At 38.2% G+C, this 18,142-nt stretch overlaps 1 protein-coding gene across 2 annotated transcripts in view; it reads left to right on the forward strand.

Moving 5' to 3' along the window:
- The first annotated feature begins 578 nt into the window (after positions 1-578).
- The window catches only part of LOC126177122 (inactive pancreatic lipase-related protein 1), a 118,825-nt gene continuing 101,261 nt past the window's right edge, over positions 579-18,142 (forward strand). The window contains exons 1-3 of one of the 2 annotated variants that reach the window (XM_049924391.1): positions 2,139-2,188; positions 10,946-11,055; positions 17,371-17,419. In XM_049924391.1, coding sequence (XP_049780348.1) covers positions 10,983-11,055; positions 17,371-17,419 — 122 coding nt within the window. In that variant the 5' untranslated portion in view covers positions 2,139-2,188; positions 10,946-10,982. Of the gene's footprint in view, positions 671-2,138; positions 2,189-10,945; positions 11,056-17,370; positions 17,420-18,142 lie in introns of those variants that run through there. The other variant, XM_049924392.1, reaches the window with a different exon arrangement.

Consider the following 18,142-nt stretch of genomic DNA (forward strand, 5'->3'; position numbering starts at 1 on the left):
TCGCCATTGTGCCATGATCATGTTGTAGTATGGGGATTGGGAAGAGTCGTCGATGTCGCTGGTACCCCAACGTGTGTAATGTCTTTGGGCCTGCTCTCACCGTCCACCCGTCCCGTTCCTATTCTTTACTCTTCCTACTGCCCCGACGTTCCTTTTACCTCTTTGTTTGTCCGTTTTCCCTCCTCCTTGACTGGACTGTGCTGTTTGGGTAGTTTCTCCCTTGGTTTCTGCTGCTTTAGATCATGGGACCGATACCCTTGCTGTTTGTACCCGTTCCTCAATCAAACCAACCAACCAACCATTCAATAATGACAGTTTACGCAGTCATAATAATATGGTGCGAAGAAAAAAAGGGCAGACAGGGATATTCTATCCACAGACCTCACGCTGTTGAAATTAACACTTAAACACGATCGGCTGCGAAGTGCGGACTTCTTGGTTGCTAGTGACCATACAAAATACATAAATACGCGTAAAATTTGCAAACTCGATTTTCTCGTAAACGGTTGAGAGTTTGCATCTACCTGTTGACCTATGTTGCATAGTCGTGTCCTACACATCCTGTCAATAGGAATCAAATGGGTGAGGGAAGTTCGTACGATCCTCATGTTAATGTTGAATCAAATCCACAACCTTGAAGATACATGCCAACTACCGCTACGGCAAGTGTGTAGGTATGGTGATACTTTACTAATTATACTATGTTATGTATCTCAAATTTATTGAAAAGAAAGTGAAAACTTAGGCGTTTCGGCATTTCATGTTCAAAGGAGGAGCCAAACCAATGACATATGTACTTATTAGAACTAACCACAGTATTGCTCAGAGAAAACGACTGTACCCTCAGAACTGAAATAAGAAATGCACTGCGTAAGCATTTAGCATACTGACCAGCAAAGCCTCTGATGTCTGTTAATGCTTTAGAATGTCTTACAATTTCATTAGCGGTAGGATAACACAAAATATGTGATACAAATTAGGGTCTACTTCCAATGGCGTAGCAATACTCGTGAACGCACGGTACAACCGCGACCAATCGACGCGCAGGTGTTTACATCACTATCGTTGTTACGATCAATAGGGTATATCAAAATGACAAAATCAAAAGGTCCTTGCATAGCAGAAGGCAGGGCAAAACATTTTTTGACAGTTAGCGGAACTTGTTCGAATATATATGGAGGAAACAGAACCAAACACCAGTCTCATTTTTTTTTTCTTTTTTTGCGGACTGCTGCATTGGTTTATAATCAAAGTGATTACAATTCTTCCACTTTAATTTTTGTGTTTTTCCTTCCCTAATTGTTATCCCTACTTCGAGGAGCAAGTCTATCAATATTATTGGTTGCCACAAATATTTGACTATTGTTCGAGATTACTGGTGTATCCCTTATTACGAGGTTATAGTTAGCATCTGATACGAAAGTTTGGTTGTGAGTTCTGAATGGTATAAAACCACTTAGTGGCAGACTGATCTGCAGTTTACCCGAGTTAATAGGTTAGATCGCGATGTGATAGTTTGGTTGTGAGTTGGCGGAGTCAGAAACTAAGAAGCCAACTTACGATGACAGACAGATCTTTAGCTTATTCCCATGCCTCGTTTAGGATGGGATGCAGAAGCCTAACGTACAAAAATCAAATTAATAATATACCTTGGCACAATTATTTTATTTTTTTCTGAACACGCCACAACATAGAGAGACTGTTGTTACGTTGTGACCTAATAACACAGCTTGCATTAGTATAACTGAAACGAGCAGCAGTTAAATTAAGATTTTGTTCACACACAAGTTTCACACTTTTTGTGAATGATTTCCAAGGCTGTGGCATATTCACGTGAGAATGTGTTTATTTCTTGGTCGCTTGGTTTCAAAAACGTCGTCCGTCTGCTGCTATTTCAATAGCTGCTTAAAACGAGAAGTTGACACACCCTCTTTCATTTTCATAAGCTTTCCTGTGTGCCCTGACAACATTGCTGCACAAAACACATAAGTAAGCAACTGGCCCCAATCTAGCAGTGTACATTCCTACTCCCCAAATCAATTACATCAAAACTGTAAATTTTAAAATGTTGCCCTACCTTGCATAAATTTTACGGGCCTGTATGACTACAGCTTTATATGTGTTATTTCAAACTGGCTGGGTATCCTGACTTATTGTGTTATGATTAGGTGACAGGATCAATAGGAAGGTGAGAAGAATATTATTGAATTGAACTCTGACTGTGAAAACTTATGCTCCTGTATTACCACAAAACTTTTTGTCCATTTCCATAGTATTGTTGCTTGTTCCAATTCTCCAGGAACCTCACTCTAACACAGTGTATCCCAAAATCCCAGAGAAATCAAACCTGTTAAGATTAGCAGTCAACCTCTTTTTCAAAAATAATATTTTCCATAGCTATTGTTTATTTTTTAATACTTTTTATTGGCTTAAAAATATTGTTTATTTACTGCAAACGCTCTGTTCTCCTTATTTCCACTGCAGAAATAATCTTGCAGTCGTTCTTAACAATCACTGTCCACGGCATTTTACCCCCATACCATTTTCTCTCATCATTATAATGGGTTTATCAAAGTGCTGAAGATAGAAAAAAATTTTTTTTTTCTATTACACTGGAAGAGACACGAAATATGCAGAACTTACTAAAAAGAAAAAATCCCTGTGATAAAATATTGAAATCAGTAAGTTAACAAATTTTTGGGTATTTTCATTCAGTAATGTCCTACTGAATAATGTTATGAGGCAACTCATCTTTAAGGAAGATACTTTTAATTACTCAAAAATGAGCACTGTGCTGTAAGAATAATATGTGGTGCTCACCCACGATCATCTTGTAGAGATATGTTTAAGGAGTTACATATTTTGACTAGGCCTACTGCCTCACAGTAAATGTACTGCCTCATGAAGCATGTTGTAAATAACCCACTACAATTTGAAGGAATGATGGTGTATGTAATTACAATACCAAAAGAAAAAAATGACATTAGTTATTCCACATAAATGTTGATATTTGCACAATGCTGCCAATGATACAAAATACCTGGCAGGGAACAGAGTAAAATTTGAAAACAAACTGAAAAATTTCTCTTGACAGCTTCTGTTCTGTAGAAGAATGCCTATTCCCGTAACATGAGGATAATCAGTGGAACATGAAACTAACTAACTTTACAAGTGTTAAATCAAATAAGCAAAAGAATTTAGTTAAGGTCTATTAGTTGGACCATACATAATTCACTAGGAATTATTTAGTAAAAACTTGTGAAGTCATAATCATAATGGCTGAATCAGGTATCCTCTGTACATAAACATTTTTTCATACTAATTAGTTTAGTTTTTTGCAATACACTACCCTTAACATAATCCAGGGAACTTGTACATACTCGTTCCGCTGAACAACTTTTCCGTATTATAATTAACACTAAAATATTCCCATTGCAAAGGGAAAGATTTGCCAAAAGAAAATCCCACTCCCAAGGGTTTAAAATTATATCTGTAATCTGTTGGTAATAACTATTGTCTCTTTTGGAAGCTTATTAAAAATGTAACAGATTGCTGCAGACAGTTTTACCGGTAACTGAGGATACACTCACAACATAAAGACCATTTCACTATCTTGTGCTCACCAATTGAATATATGAAAATGTCTGTTTCATAAACTGCAGAGTGCTTACGCAGAGACCTTCATGAAATTTGTGAATTAACATCACAAGTATGACAGGAAGACTGCTTCTGGTAAACATAGTCCTTCTTCCTGAATTCAATTGTCCCAACATATTACTGTATCCCACTTGATATTGAGGAGTGCAAACATGTGGCATGTAGTCAACTGCACTTTACAAGTCACTGCATGTAACATACAAAACAGGCAACAAAGTGAGCACATGGCACTTGGTAAAAAACTGAGATCGTATAGTGGCTCGCCCCTACAGCTCAACTCGCTGAAACCTCAGTCACGACATAATTTAAACTGGTGTACTGAATTGATTAGATGGAAGCCTAGGAACACTTCACATTATGGTAGCTTAATCAGATACTAACTGTTACCATTACATGTCAGTGTATAGTAACCTGTTTTCCATTACTTAGATGACACTGAAGTTATGTAAATGTCTTTTATACAAATCCATAGTCCTCTAATTTATTTAAAATGATTACACAGTCAAGTCGAAAAGTACGCCTGATGGGTGTATTATTTTTTATCAGTACCTTTGACTTGAGGACCGAGACTTCCGGTCAGGTGAATACAGGGTTATAAACACAAAATCAAATAGGGGTAATTCAGGAATAGGTTTAATACTGAATAAGAAAATAGGAGTGTGGGTAAGCTACTACATACAGCATAGTGAATGCATTATTGTCAAGATAGACACAAATCCCATGCTTACCACAGTAGTATAAGTTTATATGCCAACTAGCTCCACAGATGATGAAGAGATTGAAGAAATGTATGATATGATAAAAGAAATTATACAGATAGTGAAGGAAGGTGAAAATTTAATAGTTACGGGGTACTGGAATTCGATAGTAGGAAAAGGAAGAGAAGGAAAAGTAGATGGTGAGCAAGAAGGAAAAGTAGACGGTGAGCATGGACTGTGGGGAAGAAATGAAAGAGGAAGCCACCTGGTAGAATTTGCACAGAGCATAACTTAATCATAGCTAACTCTTGGTTTATGAACCATGACAGAAGGTTGTATATGTGGAAGAGGCCTGGAGACACGGGAAGGTTTCAGATAGATTGTATAATGGTAAGTCAGAGATTTAGGAACCAGCTTTTAAATTGTAAGACATTTTCAGAGGCAGATGTGGACTCTGACCACAATTTATTGGTTATGAACTGTATGTTAAAACTGAAGAAATTGCAAAGAGATAGGAATTTAAGGAGATGGGACCTGGACAAACTGAAAGAACCAGAGGTTATAGAGAGTTTCAGAGAAAGCATTAGAGAATGTTTGACAAGAACAGGGGAAAGAAATACAGTAGAAGAAGAATGGTTAGCTTTGAGAGATAAAATAGTGAAGGCAGCAGAGGATCATGTAGGTAAAAAGACAAGGGCTATAAAATCCTTGGGTAACAAGAAGTCTTTTCTGAAAGTATTTGTATGGAATTTAGCCACGTGAAACATGGATGATAAATAGTTTAAACAAAAGGAGAATAGAAGCTTTCGAAATGTGGTGCTACAGAAGAATGTTGACGATTAGATGGGTAGATTGCATAACTAATGAGGATGTGCTGAACAGAATTGGGAAAAAGAGGAATTTGTGGCACAACTTGACTAGAAGAAGGGATTGGTTGGTAGGACACGCTTTGATGCATCAAGGGATCATCAATTTAGTACTGGAGGGAAGCATGGAGGGTAAAAATTGTAGAGGGAGACCAAGAGATGAATACACTAGGCAGATTCAGAATTATGTAAGTTCCAGAAGTTTCTCAGAGATGAAGAAGCTTGCACAGGATAGAGTAGCATGGAGAGCTCCATCGAACCAGTCTCTGGAACAACACCTTTGACCACCTCATACAAGAAACAATATATGTGTAATCACATAAAGCGATATTGCTAAAACTTAATTGGGAGTCTGTCAATGAGCTGTGCTCAGAGAAATGGGTTTCCACATTATTGTACATGGCCTTATTGAAATTTTTGTAAACATGAGTGACAACAACAGTGGGCTGCCATTCCCAATCTCACGGTTTCCTATTTCCTGTATAGATGACTCACACTTGAACATTAAAGTTTGTTTCAGGAGAAACCAGCCAAAAAAGACAAGTTCGCAGGTAACGAAGTACGGTACACTGATAATATCTGACACACAAATCTTTGTCACTCTTCTTCACCTCTGGACATAAAAACATTAGATTTCAAAGACTCTGTAATTCCTTACTTTTGGTGCCACGTCGTTCACTTAAATTGTGTTTTGTAAGTAATCTGTGTACTGCATGGTATGCAAGTTCTGATTCAGTTTACTGGTGACAGACAGGAAATTATAAGTGATATTCTGCATCTCTCAGTAGTGCCAGCAAAACCTTAATTTTCTCATTTAAGAAATTGGTAACTGAGAATCCAGTCTTCATTCTGTGCTATTTTGTTTTGATTTTACTCTCAGATTTAAATATTGTACTCATAAAACTCATCCTGATATCATCTCTAATATTAACATATTATTTAATGTTTTTAAAGGCTTAAAATATTTTTTTATGTTAAGTTACTGCCAATGGCTCTAAAGTGTGCTTCTCACTTTGCTACTGTTCCTTCATTCTCTTTGGTGAGATTCCTTTTATTAAACAAATGGTCTGCCAGTCATCAGCTGAAAGCAGCTTACACAAAATGTGAAAGTTTTTTTTTTTTATTTTTGAGATCCATGGATGCTTGACATGAGTGTGGTGCTAGGATGTAGAACATATCACATTTTTTACCCAAAAATACATATATAAACGGTCATAAGGCTTAAAGTGTTAATTGTAAGTGAAGAGATACATGGAAAGCGGGGTCCAAGTGCACAAATGATTCTGGTAATAACAGCTGCACATGCAAATATTTTACTCAAGTCAGAAGCCATACAAAGCTCTGCACAACACAACAGTGCAATATTGTGGGCTGCTGCTAAAACAACAATTTACATTATTTACAATTAACTGAGTTTACATTACTGAAAGAAGAGGAGAAAACTAAATGATCTTCATCCAGTATTGTGCAACAGCAACTGTAGCACCTTCAGCCTTCATCAGCTCTTCATCACTGCATGACTCAGGGCAGTGTGGACAGTGGCACAGGTGATCCATTATCCATTCTCCTCTGCAGTAACATTATGTTGCTCCCTTGGAATATTCCCATTTGACAAGGTTGTCTTTCAATTTACCAGCACCTGATATTGGTCTGTTCAGTGGTCAGGTTATTTCTAGCTGCTAAGTTGTTCTTGGAGACATAGGTAGAACGGACAATGAACTAAGAAAACTACCTCTGGATTTCAACCTAGATCTTGGTGGTTGACGACCATGGGATGGATGTAAATTATTTAGTTTAAACTTTTTCCTTTCAATGTCTGTACCTACTTTACATCGAATATCTGATGGTACAATATATATCAAGCAGTAAACCTTGTATGCAAGTAGCACTTTCAGAAATAGTGACCAGTCATGCAGCTTCATTCAGTGTGACTTCCATTTGCTTTGCATAAGCAGAGCTGACCCTTACAGGAAATACATACTTTCTTTCAGAGAAACATTGTGCCTTGGTGGAAGTTCTGATTATTTGGGTTGGGTTCCCCATTTACTGCCAATGGTTTCCAGCTTATATTATTTAGGACTGAACCCTCTAGCTTAGTGCTCTGTGAGTGTTTGAGGAATGTTAACAACCTGGTTGAAGTGACATCAGGATATTCAGATATACAACAGTGTTCCAACTTAGTGCCCTTCCAATTAACTTCTAGTTTTCTATTTGCCAGTCTGTTTCAGAGGTGGAAAGCACAGACCCGAATTTTCCAACAATTGGCTCTCAGGTGGTTACTATCACAATAGTCAGTGAAATGTTGTAAGAACTTGTTTAACTTCCTCAGACTTCATTGTCTGAGTAGCTAAAGTGAGATCATTTGTATTTATGAAGCTTTTGTGCACGTTAGGCCTTGATTGGTCTTTGGCATATATGCAGGGCTATTACAAATGATTGAAGCGATTTCATAAATTGACTGTAGCTCCATTCATTGACATATGGTCACGACACACTACAGATACGTAGAAAAACTCATTAAGTTTTGTTCGGCTGAAGCCGCACTTCAGGTTTCTGCCGCCAGAGTGCTCGAGAGCGCAATGAGACAAAATGGCGACAGGAGCCGAGAAAGCGTATGTCGTGCTTGAAATGCACTCACATGAGTCAGTCATAACAGTGCAACGACACTTCAGGACGAAGTTCAACAAAGATCCACCAACTGCTTGCAATCTCACAGTTTAAAGTTTACGGCCCCTTTTTCTTCTGCGAAAAAAATGTTACAGGACACGTGTATGTGGATATGCTGGAAAACTGGCTCATGCCACAACTGGAGACCGACAGCGCCGACTTCATTTTTCAACAGGATGGTGCTCCACCGCACTTCCATCATGATGTTCGACATTTCTTAAACAGGAGATTGGAAAACCGATGGATCGGTCGTGGTGGAGATCATGATCAGCAATTCATGTCATGGCCTCCACGCTCTCCCGACTTAACCCCATGCGATTTCTTTCTGTGGGCTTATGTGAAAGATTCAGTGTTTAAACCTCCTCTACCAAGAAACGTGCCAGAACTGCGAGCTCGCATCAACGATGCTTTCGACCTCATTGATGGGGACATGCTGCGCCAAGTGTGGGAGGAACTTGATTATCGGCTTGATGTCTGCCGAATCCTAAAGGGGCACATATCGAACATTTGTGAATGCCTAAAAAAACTTTTTGAGTTTTTGTATGTGTGTGCAAAGCATTGTGAAAATATCTCAAATAAAGTTATTGTAGAGCTGTGAAATCGCTTCAATCATTTGTAATAACCCTGTATTAAAGAGTACAGGGGACTAAACACTTCCTTCATTTCAATGACTTCGCCTTCAGTGAAACTCAAGAAAGGATCTTCAGCTGCACAATATAGTACCAATTACTTTCATTAAGCCATAACTAGGTGTCATGCTGTAGATATTCTGGAAAATTAAAAGGTTGATTAGTATCATAGGTTGAACATAGATCAATAAAATCAACTCCAGTGATGTCACCTCTTTCAAATCTATCCTCTTTGCAGTAAGTTAAGTTGGCTTCTTGTGCTGTGTAATTCTTTTTTGGTCTGAAGCCTGCCTGTTTAGGAATTAGTAGACCATCAATCATCGGAAGGCTTTTGAATACACATTTGAATAACTTTTGGGATCAGATGGTTCCCCCCTTAGTTTCAAGATGGCAGCTACTTCAGTTTTTCTACATACTTTGGGATCTGATTTTGTATCAAGCACTCATTTCATAGTCACTTGCTCAGATCATTTTATTTACCCCACCCATTTATCATCCATGCCAGCTGAGTTATAGTTCTTGCATTATCGAATGACTTCTTGCAATTCTTCTTCACTGAGCTCTTGAGAGAGTTCATTAGTTTCCAGTTCAGCTTGTGTGTGTATCTTAGATCCAGCACTAGCCTTGCCCATTTTTCTTGGGATAACTAATGAGTCTCCTGAACACATAAGACAATACACTGACAGTAATGGCAAAGATTTCAGGGTAATTCCTCATTTGCTGCAGAAATTTCCCATGCTTCCATGTTTATAGATATGACTGTCAAAATTGGTCTTACCAAAGATCTCTTAGGCCGATCACTTCTGGAACTCAAAGGATCAGTTACCAGCGAATGTTCAGTCACTGATGTTGCCCAGAGTACATCTCTGGGGAGGCCCCTTTCATGTGCCCCACATACAAGTTATAAGGTTTAGAACTGGTGTGTAAGCCACATAAAACTTATAAGGCTTACACTCTTTCTTGTATAAAGTGCTACATGGTAAATTCTTATAGTACACTTAAAATTAAACACAGTTCACATATCATCAGAAACTGTCAAACTTATGTGAGGAGTAGAAAGTGTGATCTAGAAGACAAAGTTTTAGATTTTTTTTTTTTTTTTTTTTTTTTTTTTAATTTACTCAGATTACCAGTGACTCACTGGCATAAACATGGAGATTAATTGTATACCTTTGGACTCAAATGACATGCCCTTCTGTATCATGTTGGGATTTTTTTACATAATTTTGAAGGTCATGTTTACTTCGTGAATCATGATGATGACATGCTCTTTTTATTTTGTAAGTAATGAAATTCTTGTTAACAAAGGGCTTCACTGAAAAAAATGTACTGGTAAGTCATGAGGAGGATCCCCAACAGCTGGAATAAATTTCTGCAAGAGCATCTAGGGTGGACTCTACTCATAATACTGATGACTCTCTTCTGTGCCATAAACACTTCAGTTCCTTGTGGCAGGTTTCCCTATAATATAATGCCATATGTCATAAGTGATGATATATCCTATTTCCAAGTCATAAACAGATGCAGTTGAGTGAAAAATGCTTCCAAATTTGGTTTTTTGCATAGGTCAAGGAAGTGGAATGATGCAGTTTAGGTTGCTATTAGTATGTAATCCCAGGAATTTGGTTGACTCAGCCCTTGATATTTCTTTGTCACCACATTTTATTTCCATATCTTCCTGTTTTTCGTGAGTTGAACTGAGTTTTGCTAATTTTTAGGGACATACCACCAGAAGTGAACAAGTCTATAGCTTCCTTAAGTATAGTGGAGTCAGTGTTCTCTATACTGCACTGTCATTTGCAAATAGGGTGAAGTGCGCTTTTTGGTTCATACACCAAAGAAGGTTGTTGATGTAGTAAGGGACCAAGCACTGTTTATAGTAAAGGACCAAGCATGTGGTATTCAAAATTTCACTGTGCCTCAGTCAGGACAGGCAAGTGCCATTGCAGAATTATTCACAACCTTCTGCTTTTCTGTCATCTAGATATCTCTTGAGCCACAACCTTACTTCACCATTTATGCCATAGTGCTCAACCTTCCTAAGAAGAATTTTGTGATCCACCTAGCTGAATGCCGTAGAGTGGAGCTGTCCAACATATGGCCCACAGGTCACGTCATGGCCTGAGGCGATGAAGAATCCAGCACATAGTAGCCTGACGAAGTTTTTGTTTCCTTTTTTTTCCAAAACAGTAATAAATGAGGACAATGTTTTAAAATTAACATGTTTTGTCGATTGCACATGACACAAACAAACATGCATGTGGGGCACAGGAGTGGTTGCCTGCCTGCTAACCTACTAGCTATATTCTTCCATACCTGCTACCCGCCACATGTTTCCCCACCTGTGACTCATATGGGTGATGAATTGGCCAGACAGGAGATGTGCAATGGTATCCTCACCTGTACTCACTTACTTCCTTTGTTTCAGTTGAGTCAGTTAGTCAGATACACTCTGTGCTATTGCAATGGCAAGGCACTGCTTAATAGTTAGCTCCGAAGGTTACATATTTCCCATCATTTGCACATGGGTGATTAAAGGTATGTAAATACAAAAAAAACTTGTTTTAATTCAGAAACAAAGTTCAATTAGTCAACATACTAGTTCCAAATGAGACATGTGCATGTAGCATACTGTAGGTGGCTGCATGTGTGAAATCTAGCAGATATTTAACGGAATCTAACCTAATCTGTGTGGCTGCATGTGTATGTGCTTATAATGGAGTCATATATAAGCATAATTTTTCTGGCACTGTGTGGCTGGCAGTGAGGCTATAGGGCTTATGTTTGCAGTGTTTCTGGGATTGCTATGAGCTGCTGAGATGATGCGTAGTATCTTTTGTTTGGTGAACATACACAGCAACTTTTGTTTATTAGCCAATCTTTCATATATGGTCATTGTTGCCCATGTTTCACATCAACTTCCATGTGGTATGGAATGGGCGATGGCAACATTACCAGAAAATGATGCTCTTGTACAAGCTCCAAAGCCTTGGAAATTGATAGTGCACTGTAACCTTGTGAACTGATGTCAGATTACACATATATCTGTTCCCCTCTGACACTCACAGGGCTATGAAAGGAGAGTTCAATTTTATTGTAATTCAGGTCTCTTAGAGACCAATTTTGCCTCTCCACTACTTACTTACTTACATTTTATTTTGGGTTTTGGTCAACCAATGAGATTTATGAGAATAATTATAATTTTGTTCCAGAAGATGCATGTGATTATGAAGATAAGTATATTTGTTGGGTGTATTGATTATCAATCAACAATTCAGGACTGTTAATGCAGTCATGTCATCCATGAAAAAATGGAAAGCTAACACAGAATGTCATGTATTCAAATTGAGTTGGAATGAAGCCTATTGTGACTGAACAAAATAGGAACATACTGTATCTTATCTGTAATGAAAGAATATCAGTTTGTGTGAAGTACAACATAGAGTATCATTATTCTACAAAACATGCTCCTAAGTATAATGAATACAGTGGCCAAATAAGAATTGACTGATTCAGCTCATTGGAAGAAAAAGACTGGTACTTCAATGTTCAATAAATCAATTCTCACCAAGACATCACTATGCTTTTTAAGTAGCAGCATGATATTGACACAGCAGGTCATGTTTAAAGTACCAAAAGAAAACTTAGAAACTGTAACAAAACTAAGCTTTAAGATAGTAAAAGCTATTACCAAAAGTGGAAAACTTTTATCTGTATGTTTGGAAAAATTTCCTCAGCAGCATATACAAAACAAGTATCATTAGTGAGGCAATACTAGCTTGTCACATCAAACCACAGCACAATGAATTGATAACATGGCAAAAGATATTGAAATTTCACTTAATGCACAATTAAAGGAATGTGTATTTTACAGTTTAGCACTCAGTGAAAGTACTGATGTTTCAGATACAGCTCAGTCGGCAGCCCTTGAGAGAGGAGTGGCTGAGAACTACATGGTAATTGAGGAGTTACTCGACTTGCGTTCAATGAAAGATACAACAACAGGTCAAGATGTATATGAAGTAGTAATAAGTTGTATGGAAAAGTTTGATCTTTAAGGCAAAAATCTTTCCGGCTCAACAACAGATGAGGAGAATAAATGGACCTGCTCGTCTTCTTTATGGCTGCCAATGTCAGTGTCACCTGACAAGGGATGACTGCTAGTCACACACGCATGGTGCATGTTGTATCAGTGAATGTGCTGTTGATGTGTAGAATGAGGAAGGCTTAAGATCTATGTGAGTTTGACAGAGGGCAAATTGTGAAGGCCTGGAGGCTCGGTATGAGCATTTCAGAAACTGCATGACTTGTCCAGTGTTTGAGGAGTGCTGTGGTGAGTGTCCTCTACACCTGGTAACACCAAGGTGAAATCATGTTCAAATTCCATCAGATTGGGCAGCCACTCCTCATTACAAATGTTGGATTTTGTAAGCTTGGCAAACTGATAAAGCAGGACAGGCAGCAAATTGTGGTGGAACTAAAATCAGACTTTAATGGTGGGCAGAGTAAAATTGTGTTTAAACACACAGTGCACTGAACATTCCTAAACGATGATCCTCCACAGCCAACAACCCACGCATGTATCAATGTTAACATCATGCCATTGACAACTACAACTGAAATGGGCATGTGACCATCGGCACTCGGCTTGATGGCAGAGCATTGCATGGTTTGATGAATCCCCATACCTTCTTCATCATGTTGATGGGAGCGCGCAAATCAATGGTTTTCCAGGGCAGCTGCTCCTTGGCACCTGTAGTGAGGAATGAAGACAAGCTGGGGGTGCCTCCTTTATGCTCTGGGGAACATTCATGTGGGCATCCATTGGACCAGTGGAGCTCGTGCAAGGCACCATGATGATGACCAAGAAGTACCGTACACTGATTGCAGACCACATACACACCCCTTTATGACGGTCGTGTTTCTGACGGCAGTGGCAATTTTTAACAATATAATGTGCCATTTCAAAAGGCCAGGAGTGTGATGGAGTGCTTTCAGGAACACAGTGGTGAGTTCCAGTTGATGTACTGACCCCACAACTTGGCAGATCTGAACCTGATTGAACACATCTGGAATGTTATTGAATATGGTGTCAGAGCTCATCACGCCTCTCCCTAGAATTTATGGGAATCAAGTGATGTGGTGCCAGCTTCCTTCAGTGACCTACCAAGGCCTCATTACTTCCTTCCTTTTTGCAGAGTTTCACTGAAGATTTTCTCTTCATAATAGATGTTTTCGAAAAATGAACCATTTTTTGCAAAAATTGAAAAACGTAAAAAACTGAATTAAGAGGGGTGGGGTGGGGAATGCTCACCTGATAGGGGAGGGAACTTTTGTTTTTTACTACTACATCCTCTGAGAGTGTTCTCCCAAAGTTTCAAAACTTTAGATATTATTTCTCCCCTTTTTCCTAATTTTCCTGGGGTGATACAAGATTCTCATTTTCACAACTATAAACCCACAACTATCTGAGGGCATCTGCTTCTTGTGTCAGTATGAGATGAAACATAGGGTAAGTTACATGTTACCTACCCACAAACTAAAACTATATGAAAAACAATCCGTACTACATGGACGTGAAAGTATAAATAAAATCTGGAAGGTGAGGTGTGACCCAGATCTAAAAAATAGTGGAGGAAACCTGGAAAAACATAAGAAAAGCAAATGCTACTATAGTGTAGAAGATTTCTCAAGTGATAACCATGTAATATAATATCTGTCTAAATAAGTAGCATCACATGTGTTATGACCATAATTATTTCCTTTAGAATGATAAGCTTGTAAAAAATATCTCACTGAAGAATCAACAACATATCTATTGTAACCTTAGATTAAGATTATTAGTTTGCTTGTAGTTTCAGAACTGGCAAGTCATCTATCAAGATGTTTGTTTGAATGAGGCATGTTATGTGATAGTAAAAATTTAATTTTATGAAGAGAATACCTGAAATGTAGAATCAATCAAGTATGATCCTCATCATCACCATCACCACCATCATCATCACTGTCATCATTTTCCAACACAAGTCTCCTGGATGTGATGTACAAGCTCTTGCCATCTCCTTCTGTCTTCATACACCTTCTGCTCCAGGACAACTTGGTTGTGGCATCATACACAGCCATTAACCCAAATCCAAGGGGATAGGGCCACCTTCCCTATCATCCACTTGAGCAATTCTTGCTTCTCAAATCCACGCTGTGGCAGAGGGCATCCTCCACACCAGTAGGACAATGTGAAAGGATGGCTAAGTTGAGGCAGGGGCCTAGCTTCATGGGGTGTAACATGGAACCTATGCCCATGATTACAGGTGAAGACCTTAAGAGTACCTTCAGCAGAGGAAACCTTCGGAATAGTGGAGATGGTGAATGAGGAAACCTACCCTCCCTGCTGATAATTAGAAGAGTACAACACTGCCTTGTGGAGAAGAGGGATTTTCAATGATTAAGGGAGCAAACACTGGAAAAAAATCATCATTTGTGTTAGACATAGCAAGTCAGCAGCTGAGCAAATATGTATGGCTTTCAAACCTAAACCATGCCTCAGATGGAAGAAAAGAACTGTACTACCTCATGAAAAAACTGAGCTTTGTGCAAAGAATGAAAGCATGGAAAATAAGCCTGGAAGGGCCTACTGTCAGGAGACCAGACACTTGTCAGGCCAAAACTGTGCTTACTGAAACACTGGATGGTATCTGTCCAGTTGGAAGAGCAAGGAAGTGGTCGGAGGATGAACTGCAGAAGGACCAGCTAGGTGTCTACAAGAACTGGTCCTAAAGCACACAACATTGACATTTACACAGGAACATGTAAAGTCAGTGCAAGATCTTCAGGATTCATGATCACTAAGAAGGGTCTGTATGTATCCTATCTACTGGACCAACATGAATGAACACGGAAAACACCAAAATATATGGAAATCTTCATGAAATTTCTACTTATAGTGTTAGACACAGCCATTAAAATCAAATGTCAACAACAACATCAACCAACAGACTGTTCTCTGTACCAAATTGATGGGCTTCAGTCAACATAAAGACACAGCACATCAAAACCTGGGAAGAAAGCTGCAGCAGACATACAATAAAACCACCCTCTTACATGCAATCGGCTTCCCAGGAACCCCAGCCACAATAGTCATGTGCAAACTACATGGATGGACAAGGATCATGAAAATTGAACTTGAAACTCCTCATGAGTGAAATAAAAAGACTTGTCTTTTGTGAATTAATGTTTATTTTTGTTATATCTTTCATCATTTCTTTTATGCCTTTACTGTGACAAAACATTTACATTACACAAATTCAGAATTTTGAATTAACTGTGTATAATTTGTAAAATGACATTAAAAATTACTAAAAATAAAAAAAAGTAGTGGATGGCCCATTTCAGCCATCATGAGTCACAAAATTGATGACTATGTGTCTTCATTATGGTGGTGTTCTTCATAGTTGTGCTGCTTCCATCAGTTCCTATGTACCACTGAAACTGACATCCTTAGAGAGTACAGGTATTCAATCATACTCCATGTGAAGTACTGTAACATGACTAAACAATCTGAATATTATTGTGTCTGAGACACTCCTATTTTATTAATAAAATGTGATTTGAAACAAATGAGGGGAATGCCACTGGCATGAAATCTCTGATCCTGCTTCAATTCTGTGAACTGTGTAACTAGAGACAAAACAAATGCATCAGATAACAATACAATTTGTTGATACATTGTTGATTGTAGATTAAAAGTTTGCAGGCTAAGAGTTTACTGTGCATTTTCTGATATCCAACACTTTATATTAAACAAACGGGCTCTGTTTGTTTAGTTCAGTCATGAAAATTTAGTAAAAAGCTTCAACAAAAATTTATTTATTTGTGGTATATAATGACATTTCTGGTATCTATATAGTTTGCCCACTTAGGCTGTGCCACAATTGGTTATAGCTCTAAGGATTAATCACCTGTTAACAGATTCTTCCTTCAGTTCTTGGTGGAACAACATTTTTTAATCATCTGGTGTCTTGAATAAATAATCCAACTATATAATATGAGAATGATAATTTCAATAGTTAGGAAGTCTTTTCTGAGGATTGTAGAATTTAACAGAAGGGAAATGTGGATGATAAGCAATTTGAACAAGAAGAGCATATAAACTTTTGAATTATAATGCTGTAGAACAATGCTAAATATTAGATGAGTAGACTGTGTAACTGATGAGCAGGTTCTGAATCAAACCGGGAAGAAAATAAATTTATGGTACAACTTATTGATATGATAAAATCCAAGGCATCAAGGAATTGTGAATTTGGTACTGGAGAGAAATGTGTGTGTGTATTGGGGGGGGGGGGGGTGGGGGGGGGGGGGGGGGGAATTGGGAAATTTTAGAGGGAGATCAAGGGTTGATTCCCTACCTTTGAAGTATGCTACAAAATCTCTTAGGACATCTCTCTTTTTTGATGTTGTACAATTTTAATATATATAGGCATATTTTATCATACTGGAGAGTGAAATCTCACCCTCTCCATCACCAAATGCACTGACATTAACATCCCAACAGAGTAAATCTGTGTTCTGGATTGAAAACAACAGATTACCTTTCATGTACAATGGTGTGTCAAATGAGCACGTCTGTGCAAAGACAAAAAACTAAATTCCAGTCTCGATCCAACACACAGCTTTAGTCTGGGGGAAGTGTTCTACTAGTTGAGAATCTACTGCCATTTAAGATATTTTCACATTCCAACAACGTATATGAAAAATCACAAAACATATTTCTCATCCCTGATGTTATTGGCATGCTGAGATTGTAAAACAAAAGTTTTCAGGTAGTGATGTTAATACAGATATTTCTTTTTCCAGGTGGCATCAATGCTGGAGGTTCTGATTTCAGTTTTGCTTTGTACACAAGGTAAGTATTATCACGATTTGTTTGATCATTTCAACATAATCGGTTTCCTTGTTTATTTTTTGTGCATGAGTATGTCACATTAGTTTCCAATGTAAAAAATAGGCTGTGTTACAATTTTACTACAAATATCACTGTACAGTACCATTTTATAGAATGTGAATCACAGTAGAAGGATACAATGTAATCCACATTGAATGGGAACTGTTGAATGATGGATGTACATAAAAAATGTAATGATGACAGCTAGTGCTGTTTGTAGCACAAACAATTAAAATCAAATATGAAATATCAACAGAAGTAAATTATTAATAAACAAAAATGATGGAAGTCCACTAGTCACTGGTGGTAGTGCCACATAAAATGCATGGCTGTCCAGAAAATTTCACATTTCTAGTGACGTGATGAGAGAGTGATAAAGACCAAAATATCATTGAAGCAGTTAATGATGACGATATTAAAAGTATATGCCTTAAACCCCCTCCTTCCAATGAACCATGGACCTTGTCATTAGTGGGGTGGCTTGCATGCATCAGCAATACAGGTAGCTGTACCACAGGTGCAACAACATCAGAGGAGTATCTGTTGAGAGGCCAGACAAACGTGTGGTTCCTAAACAGCAGCAAAAGCATTTTCACTAGTTCCAGAGGCAACAGTCTGGACAATTGACTGATCTGGCCTTGTAACATCAACCATCAGCCTTGCTGTGCTGCTACTGCAAATAGC

This window comes from Schistocerca cancellata, chromosome 3 (assembly GCF_023864275.1).
Source record: "Schistocerca cancellata isolate TAMUIC-IGC-003103 chromosome 3, iqSchCanc2.1, whole genome shotgun sequence".
NCBI lineage: Eukaryota > Metazoa > Arthropoda > Insecta > Orthoptera > Acrididae > Schistocerca > Schistocerca cancellata.